Source organism: Oncorhynchus keta, chromosome 21 (assembly GCF_023373465.1).
Source record: "Oncorhynchus keta strain PuntledgeMale-10-30-2019 chromosome 21, Oket_V2, whole genome shotgun sequence".
NCBI classification, from domain to species: Eukaryota; Metazoa; Chordata; class Actinopteri; order Salmoniformes; family Salmonidae; genus Oncorhynchus; species Oncorhynchus keta.
The window spans coordinates 55,473,657-55,497,882 of record NC_068441.1 but is presented as its reverse complement, the minus strand read 5'-3'; the positions used below and the strand labels follow the sequence as shown (position 1 = coordinate 55,497,882).

General features: G+C 44.7%; 1 protein-coding gene and 2 long non-coding RNA genes across 18 annotated transcripts in view; 2 read left to right on the top strand and 1 right to left on the bottom strand.

Annotated features, from left to right (window-relative positions):
- LOC118382318 (5-aminolevulinate synthase, non-specific, mitochondrial-like) overlaps positions 1–24,226 on the top strand; it is a 39,652-nt gene that overhangs the window by 734 nt on the left and 14,692 nt on the right. The window contains exons 2-8 of one of the 15 annotated variants that reach the window (XM_052474248.1): positions 6,230–6,466; positions 6,984–7,169; positions 9,648–9,821; positions 15,978–16,197; positions 18,174–18,358; positions 20,844–21,023; positions 23,367–23,531. In XM_052474248.1, the coding sequence (XP_052330208.1) occupies positions 6,253–6,466; positions 6,984–7,169; positions 9,648–9,821; positions 15,978–16,197; positions 18,174–18,358; positions 20,844–21,023; positions 23,367–23,531 (1,324 nt within the window). In that variant the 5' untranslated portion in view covers positions 6,230–6,252. The other 14 variants (XM_052474246.1, XM_052474247.1, XM_052474250.1 and 11 more) reach the window with 14 other exon arrangements.
- LOC127910460 (uncharacterized) lies at positions 8,559–9,679 on the bottom strand. Its single transcript, XR_008074964.1, has 3 exons — positions 9,560–9,679; positions 9,379–9,486; positions 8,559–9,306 (listed from the first exon to the last, which is right to left on the bottom strand). It is a non-coding gene; the product is annotated as an uncharacterized LOC127910460 (long non-coding RNA).
- Positions 21,058–23,359, top strand: LOC127910458 (uncharacterized). Of its 2 annotated transcripts, none has more exons than XR_008074956.1 (3): positions 21,058–21,406; positions 21,471–21,796; positions 22,010–23,359. It is a non-coding gene; the product is annotated as an uncharacterized LOC127910458 (long non-coding RNA). The 2 variants fall into 2 exon arrangements; XR_008074957.1 differs by adding an exon at positions 21,903–21,946 and having other exon boundaries at positions 21,058–21,796.

Genomic DNA, 24,226 nt, shown 5'->3' with positions numbered 1-24,226 from the left:
GTATTCGGGATGCTTTGAAACATTAAATGAACACTCAAAATTTGACGACTTTTTTGTTATTTTGGACTATGAAATGTAAAGTATGCAAATATTTTATTTAAAAAAATGTGTTTGTTGGTTTGACACTTTTATTCAGAGACTAATGAAATGAGAGAGGGAGACTGGAAAATGTTTAAACGGTTGGAAGCAGGGATTGATCCTTGTTCTCAAGTGGAAAGTTATAAGCAAAGGCTCTGCACAGGAAATGCTAATAATCAAATGAACATTTCCTGTGTAACCTAATCATAGATTGCAGTCTGCTTATCCATAGACTGCTTTCAAGTCAAGGACACAAACATGTTATAATTTGGTCATTTTGGGTTAACTATTTCTTTAAAATGTGGATGGAATAGCATCCTGAGTGTTGGTCACCCCTGAGCTATGTTTCCCAGGTGACGGGTGTTTGAAACATTTTCTTGTTATAACTATTTAATTTGTCAAGATCGACCAACCTTAAATAAAAATGTAGGTTTAGGTCTACTAGCTATAATGGATCAATATCCAGGTGGTTTAGCTCTACTAGCTATAATGGATCAATATCCAGGTGGTTTGGGTCTACTAGCTATAATGGATCATTATCCAGGTGGTTTAGGTCTACTAGCTATAATGGATCAATATCCAGGTGGTTTGGGTCTACTAGCTATAATGGATCAATATCCAGGTGGTTTAGGTCTACTAGCTATAATGGATCAATATCCAGGTGGTTTAGGTCTACTAGCTATAATGGATCAATATCCAGGTGGTTTAGGTCTACTAGCTATAATGGATCAATATCCAGGTGGTTTAGGTCTACTAGCTATAATGGATCAATATCCAGGTGGTTTAGGTCTACTAGCTATAATAGATCAATATCCAGGTGGTTTAGGTCTACTAGCTATAATGGATCAATATCCAGGTGGTTTAGGTCTACTAGCTATAATAGATCAATATCCAGGTGGTTTAGGTCTACTAGCTATAATGGATCAATATCCAGGTGGTTTAGGTCTACTAGCTATAATAGATCAATATCCAGGTGGTTTAGGTCTACTAGCTATAATGGATCAATATCCAGGTGGTTTAGGTCTACTAGCTATAATGGATCAATATCCAGGTGGTTTAGGTCTACTAGCTATAATAGATCAATATCCAGGTGGTTTGGGTCTACTAGCTATAATAGATCAATATCCAGGTGGTCAAGGTCTACTAGCTATAATGGATCAATATCCAGGTGGTTTAGGTCTACTAGCTATAATAGATCAATATCCAGGTTGTTTGGGTCTACTAGCTATAATAGATCAATATCCAGGTGGTTTGGGTCTACTAGCTATAATGGATCAATATCCAGGTGGTTTAGGTCTACTAGCTATAATAGATCAATATCCAGGTGGTTTGGGTCTACTAGCTATAATGGATCAATATCCAGGTGGTTTAGCTCTACTAGCTATAATGGATAATTATCCAGGTGGTTTAGCTCTACTAGCTATAATAGATCAATATCCAGGTGGTTTAGGTCTACTAGCTATAATAGATCAATATCCAGGTGGTTTAGCTCTACTAGCTATAATGGATAATTATCCAGGTGGTTTAGCTCTACTAGCTATAATGGATCAATATCCAGGTGGTTTAGGTCTACTAGCTATAATAGATCAATATCCAGGTGGTTTAGGTCTACTAGCTATAATAGATCAATATCCAGGTGGTTTAGGTCTACTAGCTATAATAGATCAATATCCAGGTGGTTTAGGTCTACTAGCTATAATAGATCAATATCCAGGTGGTTTGGGTCTACTAGCTATAATGGATCAATATCCAGGTGGTTTAGGTCTACTAGCTATAATAGATCAATATCCAGGTGGTTTGGGTCTACTAGCTATAATGGATCAATATCCAGGTGGTTTAGGTCTACTAGCTATAATGGATCAATATCCATGTGGTTTAGGTCTACTAGCTATAATAGATCAATATCCAGGTGGTTTAGGTCTACTAGCTATAATGGATCAATATCCATGTGGTTTAGGTCTACTAGCTATAATGGATCAATATCCATGTGGTTTAGGTCTACTAGCTATAATAGATCACTATCCAGGTGGTTTAGGTCTACTAGCTATAATAGATCAATATCCAGGTGGTTTAGGTCTACTAGCTATAATAGATCAATATCCAGGTGGTTTAGCTCTACTAGCTATAATAGATCAATATCCAGGTGGTTTAGCTCTACTAGCTATAATGGATCAATATCCAGGTGGTTTAGGTCTACTAGCTATAATGGATCAATATCCAGGTGGTTTAGGTCTACTAGCTATAATGGATCAATATCCAGGTGGTTTAGGTCTACTAGCTATAATGGATCAATATCCAGGTGGTTTAGGTCTACTAGCTATAATGGATCAATATCCAGGTGGTTTAGGTCTACTAGCTATAATGGATCAATATCCAGGTGGTTTCGGTCTACTAGCTATAATGGATCAATATCCAGGTGGTTTAGCTCTACTAGCTATAATGGATAATTATCCAGGTGGTTTAGCTCTACTAGCTATAATAGATCAATATCCAGGTGGTTTAGCTCTACTAGCTATAATAGATCAATATCCAGGTGGTTTAGCTCTACTAGCTATAATGGATAATTATCCAGGTGGTTTAGCTCTACTAGCTATAATAGATCAATATCCAGGTGGTTTAGGTCTACTAGCTATAATAGATCAATATCCAGGTGGTTTAGGTCTACTAGCTATAATAGATCAATATCCAGGTGGTTTAGGTCTACTAGCTATAATAGATCAATATCCAGGTGGTTTAGGTCTACTAGCTATAATAGATCAATATCCAGGTGGTTTGGGTCTACTAGCTATAATGGATCAATATCCAGGTGGTTTAGGTCTACTAGCTATAATAGATCAATATCCAGGTGGTTTGGGTCTACTAGCTATAATGGATCAATATCCAGGTGGTTTAGGTCTACTAGCTATAATGGATCAATATCCAGGTGGTTTAGGTCTACTAGCTATAATAGATCAATATCCAGGTGGTTTAGGTCTACTAGCTATAATGGATCAATATCCAGGTGGTTTAGGTCTACTAGCTATAATGGATCAATATCCAGGTGGTTTAGGTCTACTAGCTATAATGGATCAATATCCAGGTGGTTTAGGTCTACTAGCTATAATGGATCAATATCCAGGTGGTTTAGGTCTACTAGCTATAATAGATCAATATCCAGGTGGTTTAGCTCTACTAGCTATAATAGATCAATATCCAGGTGGTTTAGCTCTACTAGCTCTAATAGATCATTATCCAGGTGGTTTTGGTCTACTAGCTATAATGGATCAATATCCAGGTGGTTTAGGTCTACTAGCTATAATAGATCACTATCCAGGTGGTTTAGGTCTACTAGCTATAATAGATCAATATCCAGGTGGTTTAGGTCTACTAGCTATAATAGATCAATATCCAGGTGGTTTCGGTCTACTAGCTATAATAGATCAATATCCAGGTGGTTTCGGTCTACTAGCTATAATGGATCAATATCCAGGTGGTTTAGGTCTACTAGCTATAATAGATCAATATCCAGGTGGTTTAGGTCTACTAGCTATAATAGATCAATATCCAGGTGGTTTAGGTCTACTAGCTATAATAGATCAATATCCAGGTGGTTTAGGTCTACTAGCTATAATAGATCAATATCCAGGTGGTTTCGGTCTACTAGCTATAATAGATCAATATCCAGGTGGTTTGGGTCTACTAGCTATAATAGATCAATATCCAGGTGGTTTGGGTCTACTAGCTATAATAGATCAATATCCAGGTGGTTTGGGTCTACTAGCTATAATAGATCAATATCCAGGTGGTTTGGGTCTACTAGCTATAATAGATCAATATCCAGGTGGTTTGGGTCTACTAGCTATAATAGATCAATATCCAGGTGGTTTAGGTCTACTAGCTATAATGGATCAATATCCAGGTGGTTTGGGTCTACTAGCTATAATAGATCAATATCCAGGTGGTTTGGGTCTACTAGCCGAAGAGCTTTGACATGGTCTTACTATACATATATAGTATGTGTTGTCCCCATACCCTCTCTGCCTAGCATGTAAACAATACTAAAATGTCCAATTGTTATATTTGACTCCTGGAGCAATTCAAATGCCAATGCTTATTTGTAAGACATATTCTAAACTGTTCAATGAATGGCTGCAAAAAAATATGTAAATAAATAAATGCATAGCCTCATCATTCAGGGTAGCCTAGTGGTTAGAGCGTTGGACTAGTAACCGGAAGGTTGTGAGTTCAAACCCCCGAGCTGACAAGGTACAAATCTGTCGTTCTGCCCCTGAACAGGCAGGGGCCACTGTTCCTAGGCCGTCATTGAAAATAAGAATTTGTTCTTAACTGATTTGCCTGGTTAAATAAAGGTTAAAATAAAATAAAAAATTCAAAGATGCATGTCCGATCTCAGGTATGTGAATACTCTTGTCAGAATTGGGAATACGTGGAATACTAAAGTAAGTGTGGGGAATAGCAGTATTGTGCTTGCTGTCAAGCACGGTTAATCACCCTGTATTTTAGCCCATTGTAGAGAATTGCTCCAGTGATCAGACTAAATAAAGGGGTAATAAAATATCCTGAAGAATATAGGACGTAACTCTTCCCCGTAACTCTTCCCAAACTATTTTATATTTATTATCGTTGTTGTCCCCCCCCCTTAGAATCAAACGTACACTTCTGGGTTCACAATGTGTTTGACAAAATTGAATTATTTTCAGTTCCAAATCGGGTCACCTTACCAAACTTCCCTGCTAAAACATACTGTAGGCCTGTCACCTTTTCGTTGTCACGGCCGAAATCCCAAATCACCAAACGAGAGGACTAACACAAGTGTGGATTGAATCAAATTTAGTACATGCTGTCAAAAGACTGCATTCTTAAATAGGGAGGGGAGTAACAGCAACTTAATTTCGTTGACCACATTGTACATAAAACTAGCGCTAACATGCTGCTCTTTTTACAGTTTTTAATCAGATCAACTCTAATCTTGAGGGGCGATTTCTCTTAAAACGCGCATCCAATCCTCTTGATCCTTTACATAACTAGAACAGTCATGTGCTTCAATGTGCCGCGGTTCACAGTGCTGTGGCAAGACCTTTCGATGGATAGAGATTCCGATCATGAGTAGCTCAGTTGAAAAAATGTAAACGGGTTGACTATACAATGGACTATTAGAAGCAGTACTTTCCAATGCGTGAGATAGGAGAGGTGTGCCTGCGGTGAGGAGGAGGGTGAAATGCGTGTCTCACAGCCAATGAGTTGGCAGCTCTGTGTGATTTTTATTATTTATTTATTTTCCTGCTATGTGCCTGGCTACTGAATGGAGGCTAAGTTTTCCTAGACAGCCTTCCTCATTCCAGGAGTAAGACGCATTTATCTTGTTAACGCTTTCCAGTGTCATGGTAGGAAGCAAAATTGTAAAACCCCAAAAAGCAAGCGTCTAGGACCTTATTCTTCCATATATATATATATATATACACATATATACATACACATATACATATATATACATACACATATACATATATATACATACACATACGTGTGTGTGTGTGTGTGTGTGTGTATATGACTGGAAGAATAATGTATGTACTGATCAATCACTGATCAATCATTGTGAATTTCTCATTGTTGTGAGAAGCATTGTATTTATCATGTGAAGAGCAGCATGTTATTGTGTTTCATTAGTTTCACTATGTCACGGGCTTATTCCTATCCCACAGACTGTGTACTGTTTTGACATAGCTAGGCCCTATGACCTTCATTAGTTTCACTATGTCACGGGCATATTCCTATCCCACAGACTGTACTGTTTTGACATAGCTAGGCCCTATGACCTTCATTAGTTTCACTATGTCACGGGCTTATTCCTATCCCACAGACTGTGTACTGTTTTGACATAGCTAGGCCCTATGACCTTCATTAGTTTCACTATGTCACGGGCATATTCCTATCCCACAGACTGTACTGTTTTGACATAGCTAGGCCCTATGACCTTACAATGTTCAACTTCTCACTCAGAGCAAAGTATAGCTTTATTGATTAAAACTTGGGGGAAATTGTTTTAAATGGACAAGACTTGAATCAATGACAAAAACACATGATAGGAAACACACCCATAAAATGTCTGGTTTACAGGAGATCCGGATCTCATCTCTTTTTCCCTCAGGCTTTTGGACAATCGTTAGAAGGATGGAGACTATAATTCGTCGTTGCCCGTTCCTGTCCCGTGTTCCCCAGGCCTTCTTCCAGCAGGCCCGGAAATCCCTGGTGGTCTATGCCCAGAAATGTCCTGTGATGATGGACCTCGCTTCCAAGCCTCTGACCCGCTCCCTCTGTTCCTCAACGGCTAGCTTCCAGAAAGCGGATGACACCGTGACTTCAGCTCAGACATCAGCCGAGAAGGGTAGGTGATCTTGTGACACGGTGACATCAGCTCAGACATCAGCCGAGAAGGGTAGGTGATCTTGTGACACGGTGACTTCAGCTCAGACATCAGCCGAGAAGGGTAGGTGATCTTGTGACACGGTGACATCAGCTCAGACATCAGCCGAGAAGGGTAGGTGATCTTGTGACACGGTTCAGCTCAGACATCAGCTCAGACATCAGCCGAGAAGGGTAGGTGATCTTGTGACTTCAGCTCAGACATCAGCCGAGAAGGGTAGGTGATCTCGTGACTTCAGCTCAGACATCAGCCCGAGAAGGGATCTGGTCATAAACTGTAACATCATGATGTGTTACGTTAATATATGAAGTATGACCCCAAGGTTTCCTCAGTTGGAAAAAATCTATTGGGCTGTGTTTTCCCAACCTGCTCACATCACTAGGAAAAACCACTCGTAGTATTGTGTACGTTTTTAAAAGGTCTGTATCTGTGTGTCGCTCTTAGTCTTCTAACCTTAGTATCTTCTGTGCTTTAGTAGCAGATGGAGGCACCACCACCAAGCTGCCTCAGAGCCACCCCCTTCCCAAGCCCCCCTCTGGCCAGGCCTCGGTGGCCTCCAAGTGCCCCTTCCTGGCGGCTGAGATGGGCCAGAACAGCAGTGTGGTGCGCCAGGCCAGCCTCCAGCTGCAGGAGGACGTGCAGGAGGTCCGCACCGTTCAGAAAGGTAAACGAGGGGTTAAACTACCTGGAGCTTTGTTCCTTTGTTGTAGAGGTCGGTACTTCAGAGGGTCCGCGGACAGATGTAAACATGATTTTTTGAATTAACATTACTAACAGATTTTAAATACATTTTGGACAAGGGATCTGTGGAATCGGTTTAGAGGGTGTAGTACAGTGTCAAACTATTCATCCACAGTACTCTGTTGTTAACCCTGGGCAACATGGGCCTGGGAGGCTCACTGGGATATTAGTATCCACTGCAGTACTCTACCAATTTAAAAAAAAATTAACTCAATACTGATATTTTTTAATATATATTTTTTTAACTTAAATGCACTGTAATTTAAGCTTTAAAACTGAAAAGTTTTCTCCCTGCCTCATGGCAAAATGTGTAGAATTGCAGGGATTTAGCTTAAACTGTTAAATATTCTCTCCAATTCCAAGAGGCGGGCTTTTTAAATCTTGCTTCCCAGGGCCCAAGACTTGGTTCGTCCATGTATGCTTTTTAATTTGTATTTATTTTTATCTCACTCGAGTTGTGTTCGGATTAAGTGGTGTCCCTGATAAAATTGATGTCACAAAAAAGGGGTCCCTGGCCCCAAACATTTGGAGAACCCCTCCTTTATTGATACAGATGGAGTATATGGGGGCTCCTGAGTGGCGCAGCGGTCTGAGGCACTGCATCTCCGTGCTAGAGGTGTCACTACAGACCCTGGTTCAGCGGTCTAAGACACTGCATCTCAGTGCCAGAGGCGTCACTACAGACCCTGGTTCAGCGGTCTGAGGCACTGCATTTCAGTGCTTGAGGCGTCACTACAGACCCTGGTGAATATCTGTCAGGAGCTCTACCGGGGCAGTCCCGTTAGTTCTCTTGTATACTGCAAACAAGTTATATTTGCATAATTTAACATTTGCTTCGTTCATGTGACGACCAATACTGGTTCATAACATGTGACAGACCAACCCCTCACTAGGCATCTTCTCTCTAAGCTGAGACCATGAAACTGAGATCCTTTTCTCTAAACAATGTTCTGGGCGTACTGAGAGATCGTTCAATCTGTCACTTGCGTGAACACAGAAATGGGGGTTATTAACAAACATTTCCATCACAGGATGTATTTTCTCATTTCCTTCATCTAGAAGAAAAAAATTAACTCACACCTATTTAGACGAGGTGCTGGCTAGCGGAATAGAAAACTTGAAAATAAAGGAGAGCCGCACACTTTAGGAGCTCAGATGCAAAAAAAAATAATTTTACCAACGTTTCGACAGCCAATGGATGAAGACAGCTTGGCTGTCGAAACGTTGGTAAATTATTATTTTTTGCATCTGAGCTCCGAGAGTGTGCAGCTCTCTTTTTTTTTTCTAATTTCCTCCTTCCCCATTGGAGGACCAGCTGCCTATTAAAACATGTCTGTGTTCAGTACTTAACCCTAATAGGACGTTCAGTGGAACGGAAACGGAGCTGTACTGAACGACCAGCTGAAACGGGAAGGAGTTGGTTTTGGGTTCAAATTCCACCATTGACCCTTTTTTTTTTAGTGTGACATCTTAAATACGTCACTCATTGCTTCAAGCCACACCCACCGAACGGACCAAACGTATCTGTCGGTTCAAGAACGTTTTTTGGGGAGAACTTGTCGTGCCGCAAACGTCCAAGCGAACTTAACACACCCCTTGATTCCATGACATTACTGTTCAGCGCATAGCAATTAAGATATTACACTAATATTATATGCAAATCTACGGTCCTGTCTTAACTGTTCAGCCTCATACCGGTCTCCCCTTGGACGTTTGCAGAACGACACCTTGTCAGACCCTCTGTGTGTTGGGGCGGCAGGGTAGCCTAGTGGCTAGAGCGTTGGACTAGTAACCGAAAGGTTGCAAGTTTGAATCCCCGAGCTGACAAGGTACAAATCTGTCGTTCTGCCCCTGAACAGGCAGTTAACCCACTGTTCCCAGGCCGTCATTGAACATAATAATTTGTTCTTAACTGACTTGCCTAGTTAAATAAAGGTAAAATATTTTTTTTTTAAATAAAAAAAGAGGAAGAGGAGGAGATGGAAATGTACAGTGTCTCCCCAGATGTGACCCCAGCCCTATACCTCTCTGTCTCCTCAGATGTGACCCCAGCCCTATACCTCTCTGTCTCCTCAGATGTGACCCCAGCCCTATACCTCTCTGTCTCCTCAGATGTGACCCCAGCCCTATACCTCTCTGTCTCCCCAGATGTGACCCCAGCCCTATACCTCTCTGTCTCCTCAGATGTGACCCCAGCCCTATACCTCTCTGTCTCCTCAGATGTGACCCCAGCCCTATACCTCTCTGTCTCCTCAGATATGACCCCAGCCCTATACCTCTCTGTCTTCCTCAGATATGACCCCAGCCCTATACCTCTCTGTCTCCTCAGATGTGACCCCAGCCCTATACCTCTCTGTCTCCTCAGATGTGACCCCAGCCCTATACCTCTCTGTCTCCTCAGATGTGACCCCAGCCCTATACCTCTCTGTCTCCTCAGATGTGACCCCAGCCCAGGCTCTGGCCAGTAGTTCCTCCTCAAAGTCTGGAGGTCTTACCCGAACCGATCTGATGAAGAAGCTGCTGAATCAACGTCCAACCAGGGTGTCCCATTTACTGCAGGAGAACATGCCCAGCTGTGAGTCACATGACCAGACTATTCAAACCAAACTTTATTGTCCTTGTCGTAGAGACTCATTTGAAAGGAATGAGTTCTATTTAAATAAAAAAAAACGTTGTCATTGTGTAGCCGTGAAAACATACAAGGTAGAATAGAGTATACAGTCAGTTGATAAAACATTAGGAACACCTCATATTTGAGTGGCACATAAGGGCTGTCGCCTATTGTAACCGATGACCCATGGTTATCTCCTCCTATGCTCTCTGGACATGTTCGTATTACCCAACTCACTCATGAGCATCAGTTCCTAATGGCCTGGTACTCTGGGGTTCTATGGTCCCTACTCTGGGGCTCTATGGTCCCTACTCTGGGGCTCTATTGTCCCCTCTCTGGGGCTCTATTGTCCCCTCTCTGGGGCTCTATTGTCCCCTCTCTGGGGCTCTATTGTCCCCTCTCTGGGGCTCTATTGTCCCCTCTCTGGGGCTCTATTGTCCCCTCTCTGGGGCTCTATTGTCCCCTCTCTGGGGCTCTATTGTGCCTTTTTATATACAATACATACTTCGGCCGCATATTACACACAGCAGAATTTTTATTTGTATTTTTTATGATTTGATGTCTATACTAAAATGAAACCCAGCTATTTATATAATTACGGCCGACGTATTACATTTAACCACAGAATATAACGCCACTGTACATTTCCATCTCCTCCTCTTCCTCTGTCCTTCAATACTTCCTCCAGCACACAAAAAGAGGGTCTGACAACAGTTTTTAATAAAAAAAATATGTTTCGTTGGGAAAACATGTTCCCAAAACACTTCAATTGGTTTCACAAATTAAGCACTGGGTAGCTGCAGGAATTGAGTTGGAGAACCCATGATATACAGAGTACTGGGTAGCTGCAGGAACAGGGTTGGAGAACCCAGGGTACACAGAGTACTGGGTAGCTGCAGGAACAGGGTTGGAGAACCCAGGGTACACAGAGTACTGGAACAGGGTAGGAGAACCCAGGGTATACAGAGTACTGGAACAGGGTAGGAGAACCCAGGGTACACAGAGTACTGGAACAGGGTTGGAGAACCCAGGGTATACAGAGTACTGGAACAGGGTTGGAGAACCCAGGGTATACAGAGTACTGGAACAGGGTAGGAGAACCCAGGGTACACAGAGTACTGGAACAGGGTTGGAGAACCCAGGGTACACAGAGTACTGGGTAGCTGCAGGAACAGGGTTGGAGAACCCAGGGTACACAGAGTACTGGGTAGCTGCAGGAACAGGGTTGGAGAACCCAGGGTACACAGAGTACTGGAACAGGGTAGGAGAACCCATGATATACAGAGTACTGGGTAGCTGCAGGAACGGGGTTGGAGAACCCAGGGTATACAGAGTACTGGAACAGGGTAGGAGAACCCATGATATACAGAGTACTGGGTAGCTGCAGGAACGGGGTTGGAGAACCCAGGGTATACAGAGTACTGGAACAGGGTAGGAGAACCCATGATATACAGAGTACTGGGTAGCTGCAGGAACAGGGTTGGAGAACCCATGGTACACAGAGTACTGGGTAGCTGCAGGAACAGGGTTGGAGAACCCAGGTTACACAGAGTACTGGGTAGCTGCAGGAACGGGGAACACTTTCCATATTAAGACGATAATTAATTGATCTGTTAAAATATTATGTTCCCCAGCGAGAACAGTTGCTCAAATAGAAGAGGGAACTAACAAAGAGTCACTGACAACAACCAGAACTAAACAGGTGGGGTTTTAGGAGGGGTTCTGAAAGACACTCATCGGGGATTCCACTGAAAGTTGACTAGCAACAACTGGGACCTAAAAGACACGCATCCAGAGACCCACTAAATCTGCCCACTAAGAGGCAAACAAAAGAGAAACCCACCCCAAAGTTAGACAGGAAGTTAACCAAAGAAACACACAGGGAAACACACAGAGGTGCCTCTACTCACAGCACAACCCACAAAGGTATTCTATTGAAGAATACGGATATGTTCCCCAGCAAGAAAACCAAAAACGTGTTGCTCAAATAGAAGAGGGAACTAACAAAGAGTCACTGACAACAACCAGAACTAAACAGGTGGGGTTTTAGGAGGGGTTCTGAAAGACACTCATGGGGGATTCCACTGGAAGTTGACTAGCAACAACTGGGACCTAAAAGACACACATCATGAGACCCACTAAGAAGCAAACAAAAGAAACCCACACCAAACTTAGACAGGAAGCAAACCAAAAAATGGAGCAAAATGAAAACAGGAAAGATCAGTTAAAGGAATGTTTTTCTAGAATTCAACTAGGGAGAGACAACAAAAGGAGTTAACCCTTCACATCTCATTAGTCAGTAACGCATACTGACTAACGAGGTGACCAACCAGCACAGGAGTAACACATAGTGACTAACGAGGTGACCAACAAGCACAGGAGTAACACATACTGACTAACGAGGTGACCAACCAGCACAGGAGTAACACATAGTGACTAACGAGGTGACCAACCAGCACATGAGTAACACATACTGACTAACGACGTGACCAACCAGCACATGAGTAACACATACTGACTAACGAGGTGACCAACCAGCACAGGAGTAACACATACTGACTAATGAGGTGACCAACCAGCACAGGAGTAACACATACTGACTAACGAGGTGACCAACCAGCACATGAGTAACACATACTGACTAACGAGGTGACCAACCAGCACAGGAGTAACACATAGTGACTAACGAGGTGACCAACCAGCACAGGAGTAACACATACTGACTAACGAGGTGACCAACCAGCACATGAGTAACACATACTGACTAACGAGGTGACCAACCAGCACAGGAGTAACACATACTGACTAACGAGGTGACCAACCAGCACAGGAGTTACACATACTGACTAACGAGGTGACCAACCAGCACAGGAGTAACACATACTGACTAACGAGGTGACCAACCAGCACAGGAGTTACACATACTGACTAACGAGGTGACAACCAGTACAGGTGTAACACATACTGACTAACGAGGTGACAACCAGTACAGGTGTAACACATACTGACTAACGAGGTGACAACCAGTACAGGTGTAACACTTACTGACTAACGAGGTGACAACCAGTACAGGTGTAACACATACTGACTAACGAGGTGACCAACCAGCACAGGAGTAACACATACTGACTAACGAGGTGACCAACCAGCACAGGAGTAACACATACTGACTAACGAGGTGACCAACCAGCACAGGAGTAACACATACTGACTAACGAGGTGACCAACCAGCACAGGAGTTACACATACTGACTAACGAGGTGACCAACCAGCACATGAGTAACACATACTGACTAACGAGGTGACCAACCAGCACAGGAGTTACACATACCGACTAACGAGGTGACCAACCAGCACAGGAGTAACACATACTGACTAACGAGGTGACCAACCAGCACAGGAGTAACACATACTGACTAACGAGGTGACCAACCAGCACATGAGTAACACATACTGACTAACGAGGTGACCAACCAGCACAGGAGTAACACATACCGACTAACGAGGTGACCAACCAGCACAGGAGTAACACATACTGACTAACGAGGTGACCAACCAGCACAGGAGTAACACATAGTGACTAACGAGGTGACCAACCAGCACAGGAGTAACACATACTGACTAACGAGGTGACTAACAGGTGACCAACCAGCACAGGAGTAACACATAGTGACTAACGAGGTGACCAACAGGAGTTACACATACTGACTAACAGGTGACCAACCAGCACATGAGTAACACATACTGACTAACGAGGTGACCAACCAGCACAGGAGTAACACATAGTGACTAACGAGGTGACCAACCAGCACAGGAGTTACACATACTGACTAACGAGGTGACCAACCAGCACATGAGTAACACATACTGACTAACGAGGTGACCAACCAGCACATGAGTAACGCATACTGACTAACGAGGTGACCAACCAGCACAGGAGTAACACATACTGACTAATGAGGTGAACAACCAGCACAGGAGTAACACATACTGACTAACGAGGTGACCAACCAGCACAGGAGTAACACATAGTGACTAACGAGGTGACCAACCAGCACAGGAGTAACACATACTGACTAACGAGGTGACTAACGAGGTGACCAACCAGCACAGGAGTAACACATAGTGACTAACGAGGTGACCAACCAGCACATGAGTAACACATACTGACTAACGAGGTGACCAACCAGCACAGGAGTAACACATAGTGACTAACGAGGTGACCAACCAGCACAGGAGTAACACATACTGACTAACGAGGTGACTAACGAGGTGACCAACCAGCACAGGAGTAACACATAGTGACTAACGAGGTGACCAACCAGCACAGGAGTTACACATACTGACTAACGAGGTGACCAACCAGCACATGAGTAACACATACTGACTAACGAGGTGACCAACCAGCACAGGAGTAACACATAGTGACTAACGAGGTGACCAACCAGCACAGGAGTTACACATACTGACTAACGAGGTGACCAACCAGCACATGAGTAACACATACTGACTAACGAGGTGACCAACCAGCACATGAGTAACGCATACTGACTAACGAGGTGACCAACCAGCACAGGAGTAACACATACTGACTAATGAGGTGAACAACCAGCACAGGAGTAACTTACTGACTAACGAGGTGACCAACCAGCACAGGAGTAACACATACTGACTAACGAGGTGACCAACCAGCACAGGAGTAACACATATCGACTTTGACCAACCAGCACAGGAGTTACACATACCAACTAACGAGGTGACCAACCAGCACAGGAGTAACACATACTGACTAACGAGGTGACCAACCAGCACAGGAGTAACACATACTGACTAACGAGGTGACCAACCAGCACATGAGTAACACATACTGACTAACGAGGTGACCAACCAGCACAGGAGTAACACATACCGACTAACGAGGTGACCAACCAGCACAGGAGTAACACATACCGACTAACGAGGTGACTAACGAGGTGACACTAATCTCGTTAACATCCAACCTCAATATAAATGGAAAAATCAAAGCCTGTAAGAGATGGGTGAAAATACTGTATGATGATGAGAACATCTGTGCAGCCTGAGGCAAGGATCAGAGCACAAGCCTTTTTTGCCACTTTCTCAAATCGTCAATAGCCTTTAGTCACATCTTACTGTCCACACAGTGCATTCAGACCCCTTGACTTTTTCCACATTTTGTTACATTACAGCCTTATTCTATAATGGATTAAATTATTGTTTCTCATCGATCTAAACACAATACCCCATAATGACATCACAATACCCCATAATGACATCACAATACCCCATAATGACATCACAATACCCCATAATGACATCACAATACCCCATAATGACATCACAATACCTCATAATGACAAAGCCAAAACCGTTTTTCTAGATACATTTTTGTTGTTGTTGTGCAAATGTATTAAATAAACATACCTTATGCAAATAAGGTATGTAGACCCTTTTGAGGTGACTCAATTGAGCTCAGGAGCATCCTGTTTCCATTGATCATCCTTGAGATGCTTCTACAACTTGATTGGAATCCACCTGTGGTAAATTCAATTGATTGGACATGATTTGGAAAACACACACCTGTCTATATAAGGTCCCACAGTTGACAGTGCATGTCAGAGTAAAAACTTAGCTATGAGGTCTCAAGGTTTAAAAAAAATCCTTATTTAACATGTCTCTTTCCCTTCATCTACACTGATTTTGAAGTGGATTAAACAAGTGACATCACTAAGGGATCATATCTTTCACCTGTATTCACCTGGTCAGTCTGTCATGGAAAGAGCAGTAGTCACACACACACACACACCAAGTATCTCCTAGCTCTGTTATCAATAAAACCCAGGGTGTACATTTCTCCTATCACACACACACACACACACACACACACACACACACACACACACACACACACACACACACACACACACACACACTACTATGTAACAGAATAAAACCGAAAGACGGCACCTGTTCAAAGTGTCCTGAAAGAGGATAGCGTTAAGCATGTTCTCTCTTGTCTTTTATTAAAACGGCGACACCTCAATGTGATCTTTACCGTCTCTAATCATGTTTGCTTCCTTTTTTTTTGTCTCCTCCCTGCAGTCTCTAACTTCCGCTACGATGAGTTCTTTGAGAGGAAGATTGAGGATAAGAAGAGTGACCACACGTACCGTGTCTTTAAGACGGTAAACCGGAGAGCCACGGACTTCCCCATGGGTGACGACTACACCGATTCCCTTAGCGACAGGAGAGACGTGTCTGTGTGGTGCTCCAATGACTACCTGGGCATGAGCAGACACCCGCGGGTCGTCAACTCCATCACGTAAGTAGCCGGACAACTGGCGATGAGTTTGGTAGTTGGACGGATCGATAAATGAGGTGAACAGTGGTGATGTTTTGAGTTTGGTAGTTGGACGGATCGATAAATGAGGTGAACAGTGGTGATGTATTGAGTTTGGTAGTTGGACGGATCGATAAATGAGGTGAACAGTGGTGATGTTTTGAGTTTGGTAGTTGGACGGATCGATAAATGAGGTGTACAGTGGTGATGTTTTGAGTTTGGTAGTTGGACGGATCGATAAATGAGGTGAACAGTGGTGATGTTTTGAGTTTGGTAGTTGGACGGATCGATAAATGAGGTGAACAGTGGTGATGTTTTGAGTTTGGTAGTTGGACGGATCGATAAATGAGGTGAACAGTGGTGATGTTTTGAGTTTGGTAGTTGGACGGATCGATAAATGAGGTGTACAGTGGTGATGTTTTGAGTTTGGTAGTTCGACGGATCGATAAATGAGGTGAACAGTGGTGATGTTTTGAGTTTGGTAGTTGAACGGATCGATAAATGAAGTGTACAGTGGTGATGTTTTGAGTTTGGTAGTTGGACGGATCGATAAATGAGGTGAACAGTGGTGATGTTTTGAGTTTGGTAGTTGGACGGATCGATAAATGAGGTGTACAGTGGTGATGTTTTGAGTTTGGTAGTTCGACGGATCGATAAATGAGGTGAACAGTGGTGATGTTTTGAGTTTGGTAGTTGAACGGATCGATAAATGAAGTGTACAGTGGTGATGTTTTGAGTTTGGTAGTTGGACGGATCGATAAATGAGGTGAACAGTGGTGAACAGTGGTGATGTGATGTATTGAGTTTGGTAGTTGGACGGATCGATAAATGGGGTGAACAGTGGTGATGTTTTGAGTTTGGTAGTTGGACGGATCGATAAATGAGGTGAACAGTGGTGATGTATTTTGAGTTTGGTAGTTGGACGGATCGATAAATGAGGTGAACAGTGGTGATGTATTTGAGTTTGGTAGTTGGACGGATCGATAAATGAGGTGAACAGTGGTGATGTATTGAGTTTGGTAGTTGGACGGATCGATAAATGAGGTGAACAGTGGTGATGTATTGAGTTTGGTAGTTGGACGGATCGATAAATGAGGTGAACAGTGGTGATAAATGAGGTGAACAGTGGTGATGAGTTTGGTAGTTGGACGGATCGATAAATGAGGTGAACAGTGGTGATGTTTTGAGTTTGGTAGTTGGACGGATCGATAAATGAAACAGACACAGAAATGAAGACACAGACGGGTGTGTGACTCAGTATGGCTATATAAAGGGGCTGTCTTGATTTCCCATTGAAACTGAGAATTAGCATCCCCCCACACACAGATACGAGTACCTCCACAGTTTTAACTCTTTCAAAAACATTTGTTCTTGTTACCTACTGAACACAACCATGGGCTATATTTTATATATATATTATATAGAACCAATTACCTATCCATTGGCCTAGATGCCCACACAGAGCTGTTAACGACCCAGGGAAGGTGTCTGTCTACCTGGTTAATTGGCCAGTTCACTATTGTTTCCTCTTTGTCTGGTGTTCTTGACGGAGAGACGTTGCGTTGTCATGGTTTCCAGAGGATTTTGTTTTACCGTTGTTGTTGACTGTTGTTTCCAGGGAGACGTTGCGTTGTCATGGTTTCCCGAGGATTTTGTTTTACCGTTGTTGTTGACTGTTGTTTCCAGGGAGACGTTGCGTTGTCATGGTTTCCCGTGGATTTTGTTTTACCGTTGTTGTTGACTGTTGTTTCCAGGGAGACGTTGCGTTGTCATGGTTTCCCGAGGATTTTGTTTTACCGTTGTTGTTGACTGTTGTTTCCAGGGAGACGTTGCGTTGTCATGGTTTCCCGAGGATTTTGTTTTACCGTTGTTGTTGACTGTTGTTTCCAGGGAGACGTTGCGTTGTCATGGTTTCCCGAGGATTTTGTTTTACCGTTGTTGTTGACTGTTGTTTCCAGGGAGACGTTGCGTAAGCACGGCAGTGGGGCTGGAGGAACCAGGAACATCTCTGGGACCAGTAAGTTCCACGTGGAACTGGAACAGGAACTAGCAGACCTCCACAGGAAGGACGCTGCGCTACTCTTCACTTCCTGCTTCGTAGCCAATGACTCCACCCTGTTCACCCTGGCCAAGATGATACCAGGTAAGCATATCACCTTATCTGTACTGAACTAACTCAATGTACTTACAGGGCCAGCTAAATAATAATCACCTGAACTAACAGACATTGGCCTGCCTCTACGACCAGGTAATCCCCTCACCTGAACTAACAGACATTGGCCTGCCTCTACGACCAGGTAATCCCCTCACCTGAACTAACAGACATTGGCCTGCCTCTACGACCAGGTAATCCCCTGACCTGAACTAACAGACATTGGCCTGCCTCTACGACCAGGTAATCCCCTCACCTGACCTGAACTAACAGACATTGGCCTGCCTCTACGACCAGGTAATCCCCTCACCTGACCTGAACTAACAGACATTGGCCTGTCTCTCTAGGACCAGGTAATCCCCTGACCTGAACTAACAGACATTGGCCTGCCTCTACGACCAGGTAATCCCCTCACCTGACCTGAACTAACAGACATTGGCCTGCCTCTACGACCAGGTAATCCCCTCACCTGACCTGAACTAACAGACATTGTATTGCCAAAATAAATGGCATCCTGTGCTCAACAGTCCCTCTAGGCCAGGGGCCGGTTGAGCGGTCCCCTCTGGCCCGGTTGAGCGGTCCCCTCTGGGCCGATTGAGCGGTCTCCTCTGGGGCTGTTGAGCGGTCTCCTCTGGGGCTGTTGAGCGGTCCCCTCTGGGGCTGTTGAGCGGTCCCCTCTGGGCCGGTTGAGCGGTCTCCTCTGGGGCTGTTGAGCGGTCTCCTCTGGGGCTGTTGAGCGGTCTCCTCTGGGGCGGTTGAGCTGTCCCCTCTGGGCCGGTTGAGCGGTCCCCTCTGGGCCGGTTGAGCGGTCCCCTCTGGGCCGATTGAGCGGTCTCCTCTGGGGCTGTTGAGCGGTCTCCTCTGGGGCTGTTGAGCGGTCTCCTCTGGGGCGGTTGAGCGGTCCCCTCTGGGCCGATTGAGCGGTCTCCTCTGGGGCTGTTGAGCGGTCTCCTCTGGGGCTGTTGAGCGGTCCCCTCTGGGCCGGTTGAGCGGTCCCCTCTGGGCCGGTTGAGCGGTCCCCTCTGGGCCGGTTGAGCGGTCCCCTCTGGGCCGGTTGAGCGGTCCCCTCTGGGCCGGTTGAGCGGTCCCCTCTGGGCCGGTTGAGCGGTCCCCTCTGGGGCGGTTGAGCGGTCCCCTCTGGGCCGGTTGAGCGGTCCCCTCTGGGCCGGTTGAGCGGTCCCCTCTAGCCCCGTGGAGCGGTCCTGCTCCATGTTGTGTCTCTGTGGATCATAGAGCTGAATTGTCTGTCGGCAAAGTCACCTAGGTAAAATAGGGTTAGTAATTATATCATACTGCATATTAATCTGGGTTATCAGGATCCTAAACAGGCTTTTATTATCCTTCCCAATCTCACACGAGAGATTGTCAAGATGATCTCCTGAATAAACAAAACATGGAAAATAAATGTATCTGTGCTTTGAGGAGGGCTGCTGTGAGGAGGGCTGCTTTGAGGAGGGCTGCTGTGAGGAGGGCTGCTGTGAGGAGGGCTGCTGTGAGGAGGGCTGCTGTGAGGAGGGCTGCTTTGAGGAGGGCTGCTGTGAGGAGGGCTGCTTTGAGGAGGGCTGCTGTGAGGAGGGCTGCTGTGAGGAGGGCTGCTGTGAGGAGGGCTGCTGTGAGGAGGGCTGCTGTGAGGAGGGCTGCTGTGAGGAGGGCTGCTGTGAGGAGGGCTGCTGTGAGGAGGGCTGCTGTGAGGAGGGCTGCTGTGAGGAGGGCTGCTGTGAGGAGGGCTGCTTTGAGGAGGGCTGCTTTGAGGAGGGCTGCTGTGAGGAGGGCTGCTTGAGGAGGGCTGCTGTGAGGAGGGCTGCTGTGAGGAGGGCTGCTGTGAGGAGGGCTGCTGTGAGGAGGGCTGCTGTGAGGAGGGCTGCTGTGAGGAGGGCTGCTTTGAGGAGGGCTGCTTTGAGGAGGGCTGCTGTGAGGAGGGCTGCTGTGAGGAGGGCTGCTGTGAGGAGGGCTGCTGTGAGGAGGGCTGCTTTGAGGAGGGCTGCTGTGAGGAGGGCTGCTTTGAGGAGGGCTGCTGTGAGGAGGGCTGCTGTGAGGAGGGCTGCTTTGAGGAGGGCTGCTTTGAGGAGGGCTGCTGTGAGGAGGGCTGCTTTGAGGAGGGCTGCTGTGAGGAGGGCTGCTTTGAGGAGGGCTGCTGTGAGGAGGGCTGCTGTGAGGAGGGCTGCTGTGAGGAGGGCTGCTGTGAGGAGGGCTGCTGTGAGGAGGGCTGCTGTGAGGAGGGCTGCTGTGAGGAGGGCTGCTGTGAGGAGGGCTGCTTTGAGGAGGGCTGCTTTGAGGAGGGCTTTACTGCAATGTTTAAAACAATTATAAAAACATTTAAAAGTATTTTAGTTGAATGCACTAACTAAATCGCTTTGGATTACTGCGTCTGCTGAAAGACGAATGTGAAATGGTACTAAACAGGTGTTTTATTCCCCCCTCTCTCTCTCTCTCTCTCTCTCTCTCTCTCTCTCTCTCTCTCTCTCTCTCTCTCTAGGCTGTGAAATATATTCTGATGCAGGGAATCATGCCTCAATGATCCAGGGCATCAGGAACAGCGGAGCCAAGAAGTTCGTATTCCGTCACAATGACCCCGACCACTTGAGAGAGCTGCTACAGAAGTCAGACCCGTCCACTCCAAAGATCGTAGCCTTCGAGACGGTCCACTCCATGGATGGTGAGTGGACCTGTGTCCCAAATGGCACCCTATTCCCAATGTGAAGTGCCTTAACGTGACCTGCGATGTGTAACTAAAATATCCCGTTGACGTCAGTGCTGTGATTTGAATATAACATTTACAAGTCTGATTTGCCTGAATAGTTCTAATCTGAATTTGTGGAGGTGACTCAGTGAAGCCTGAATAGTTCTAATCTGAATTTGTGGAGGTGACTCAGTGAAGCCTGAATAGTTCTAATCTGAATTTGGGAGGTGACTCAGTGAAGCCTGAATAGTTCTAATCTGAATTTGTGGAGGTGACTCAGTGAAGCCTGAATAGTTCTAATCTGAATTTGTGGAGGTGACTCAGTGAAGCCTGAATAGTTCTAATCTGAATTTGTGGAGGTGACTCAGTGAAGCCTGAATAGTTCTAATCTGAATTGAATAGTTCTAATCTGAATTTGTGGAGGTGACTCAGTGAAGCCTGAATAGTTCTAATCTGAATTTGTGGAGGTGACTCAGTGAAGCCTGAATAGTTCTAATCTGAATTTGGGAGGTGACTCAGTGAAGCCTGAATAGTTCTAATCTGAATTTGGGAGGTGACTCAGTGAAGCCTGAATAGTTCTAATCTGAATTTGTGGAGGTGACTCAGTGAAGCCTGAATAGTTCTAATCTGAATTTGTGGAGGTGACTCAGTGAAGCCTGAATAGTTCTAATCTGAATTTGTGGAGGTGACTCAGTGAAGCCTGAATAGTTCTAATCTGAATTGAATAGTTCTAATCTGAATTTGTGGAGGTGACTCAGTGAGGCCTGAATAGTTCTAATCTGAATTTGGGAGGTGACTCAGTGAGGCCTGAATAGTTCTAATCTGAATTGAATAGTTCTAATCTGAATTTGAGAGGTGACTCAGTGAAGCCTGAATAGTTCTAATCTGAATTTGTGGAGGTGACTCAGTGAGGCCTGAATAGTTCTAATCTGAATTGAATAGTTCTAATCTGAATTTGAGAGGTGACTCAGTGAAGCCTGAATAGTTCTAATCTGAATTTGTGGAGGTGACTCAGTGAGGCCTGAATAGTTCTAATCTGAATTTGGGAGGTGACTCAGTGAAGCCTGAATAGTTCTAATCTGAATTTGAGAGGTGACTCAGTGAAGCCTGAATAGTTCTAATCTGAATTTGAGAGGTGACTCAGTGAAGCCTGAATAGTTCTAATCTGAATTTGAGAGGTGACTCAGTGAAGCCTGAATAGTTCTAATCTGAATTTGAGAGGTGACTCAGTGAAGCCTGAATAGTTCTAATCTGAATTTGAGAGGTGACTCAGTGAAGCCTGAATAGCAGGATATAACCCTCTTATTAAAATGTCCTACACTGGTTATATGATATTTGCTGTTGGTTCCTGTTGAAGAAATGTGTAAATTAGGGCCGGGACAATGTCAGTACCACCGTACTCATTAGTATCGTGGCAAGGAAACAAAACGCCAAGCTGATTTGAACTTCTTTAGGAAAACAGCCGTAATGTTGGAAACAAACGTCATTTATGTTGTCATCCGGAGTCACGTTGATTTATTTTCCAAGCTACAGCACATTGTATTTCATATACAGCAGGTTCTTAAAGGACCAAACAGTTTGGTCTGCTTCGTGTTAGAAGTTTTTGACATGGAAAAAATATTGGGATACTGGGTATCGTTCCGTGTAAAAACCCTCCTGCTAAATTAGTTATATGATATTAACCCTTTTGTTGTTTGTTTGTATGGTGTAACCCTGCCTTTAAAATGCCTCATTCATTAATTATTTATTTTTCTCTTAAAGGTGCGGTGTGTAGCCCTGCCTTTAACCCTCTAGGCAGGGTTAACCCTGCCACTGTAACCCTACCTTTAAAATGCCTCATTCATTAATTATTTATTTTTCTCTTAAAGGAGCGGTGTGTAGCCCTGCCTTTAACCCTCTAGGCAGGGTTAACCCTGCCACTGTAACCCTACCTTTAAAATGCCTCATAAATAAATAATTTTTCTCTTAAAGGTGCGGTGTGTCCCACTGTAACCCTACCTTTTAAAATGCCTCATTTAATTATTTTATTTTATTTTTCTCTTAAAGGTGCGGTGTGTCCCACTGTAACCCTACCTTTAAAATGCCTCATTCATTATTTATTTTTCTCTTAAAGGAGCGGTGTGTAGCCCTGCCTTTAACCCTCTAGGCAGGGTTAACCCTGCCACTGTAACCCTGCCTTTAAAATGCCTCATTCATTCATTATTTTTCTCTTAAAGGAGTGGTGTGTAGCCCTGCCTTTAACCCTCTAGGCAGGGTTAACCCTGCCACTGTAACCCTGCCTTTAAAATGCCTCATTCATTCATTATTTTTCTGTTAAAGGAGCGGTGTGTCCTCTGGATGAGTTGTGTGATGTGGCCCATGAGTTTGGAGCCATCACGTTTGTAGACGAGGTGCACGCGGTGGGGCTGTACGGCGCCAGGGGAGGAGGTATCGGGGAGCGAGACGGCATCATGCACAAGATGGACATCATCTCCGGAACACTGGGTCAGTATTAAAACTAAACACTGTTCAAAATGGCCCCAATGACTACTAGTTAACAGCATTTTACCCCCCTCCCCTCCCCCAATGACTACTAGTTAACAGCATTTTACCCCCCCCCCTCCCCCAATGACTACTAGTTAACAGCATTTTACCCCCCTCCCCTCCCCCAATGACTACTAGTTAACAGCATTTTACCCCCTCCCCTCCCCCCCCAATGACTACTAGTTAACAGCATTTTACCCCCCTCCCCTCCCCAATGACTACTAGTTAACAGCATTTTACCCCCCTCCCCTCCCCCAATGACTACTAGTTAACAGCATTTTACTACTAGTTAACAGCATTTTACCCCCTCCCCCAATGACTACTAGTTAACAGCATTTTACCACCCCCTCCCCCAATGACTACTAGTTAACAGCATTTTACCCCCTCCCCCAATGACTACTAGTTAACAGCATTTTACCCCCTCCCCCAATGACTACTAGTTAACAGCATTTTACCCCCTCCCCCAATGACTACTAGTTAACAGCATTTTACCCCCTCCCCCAATGACTACTAGTTAACAGCATTTTACCCCCTCCCCCAATGACTACTAGTTAACAGCATTTTACCCCCTCCCCCAATGACTACTAGTTAACAGCATTTTACCCCCTCCCCAATGACTACTAGTTAACAGCATTTTACCCCCTCCCCCCCCAATG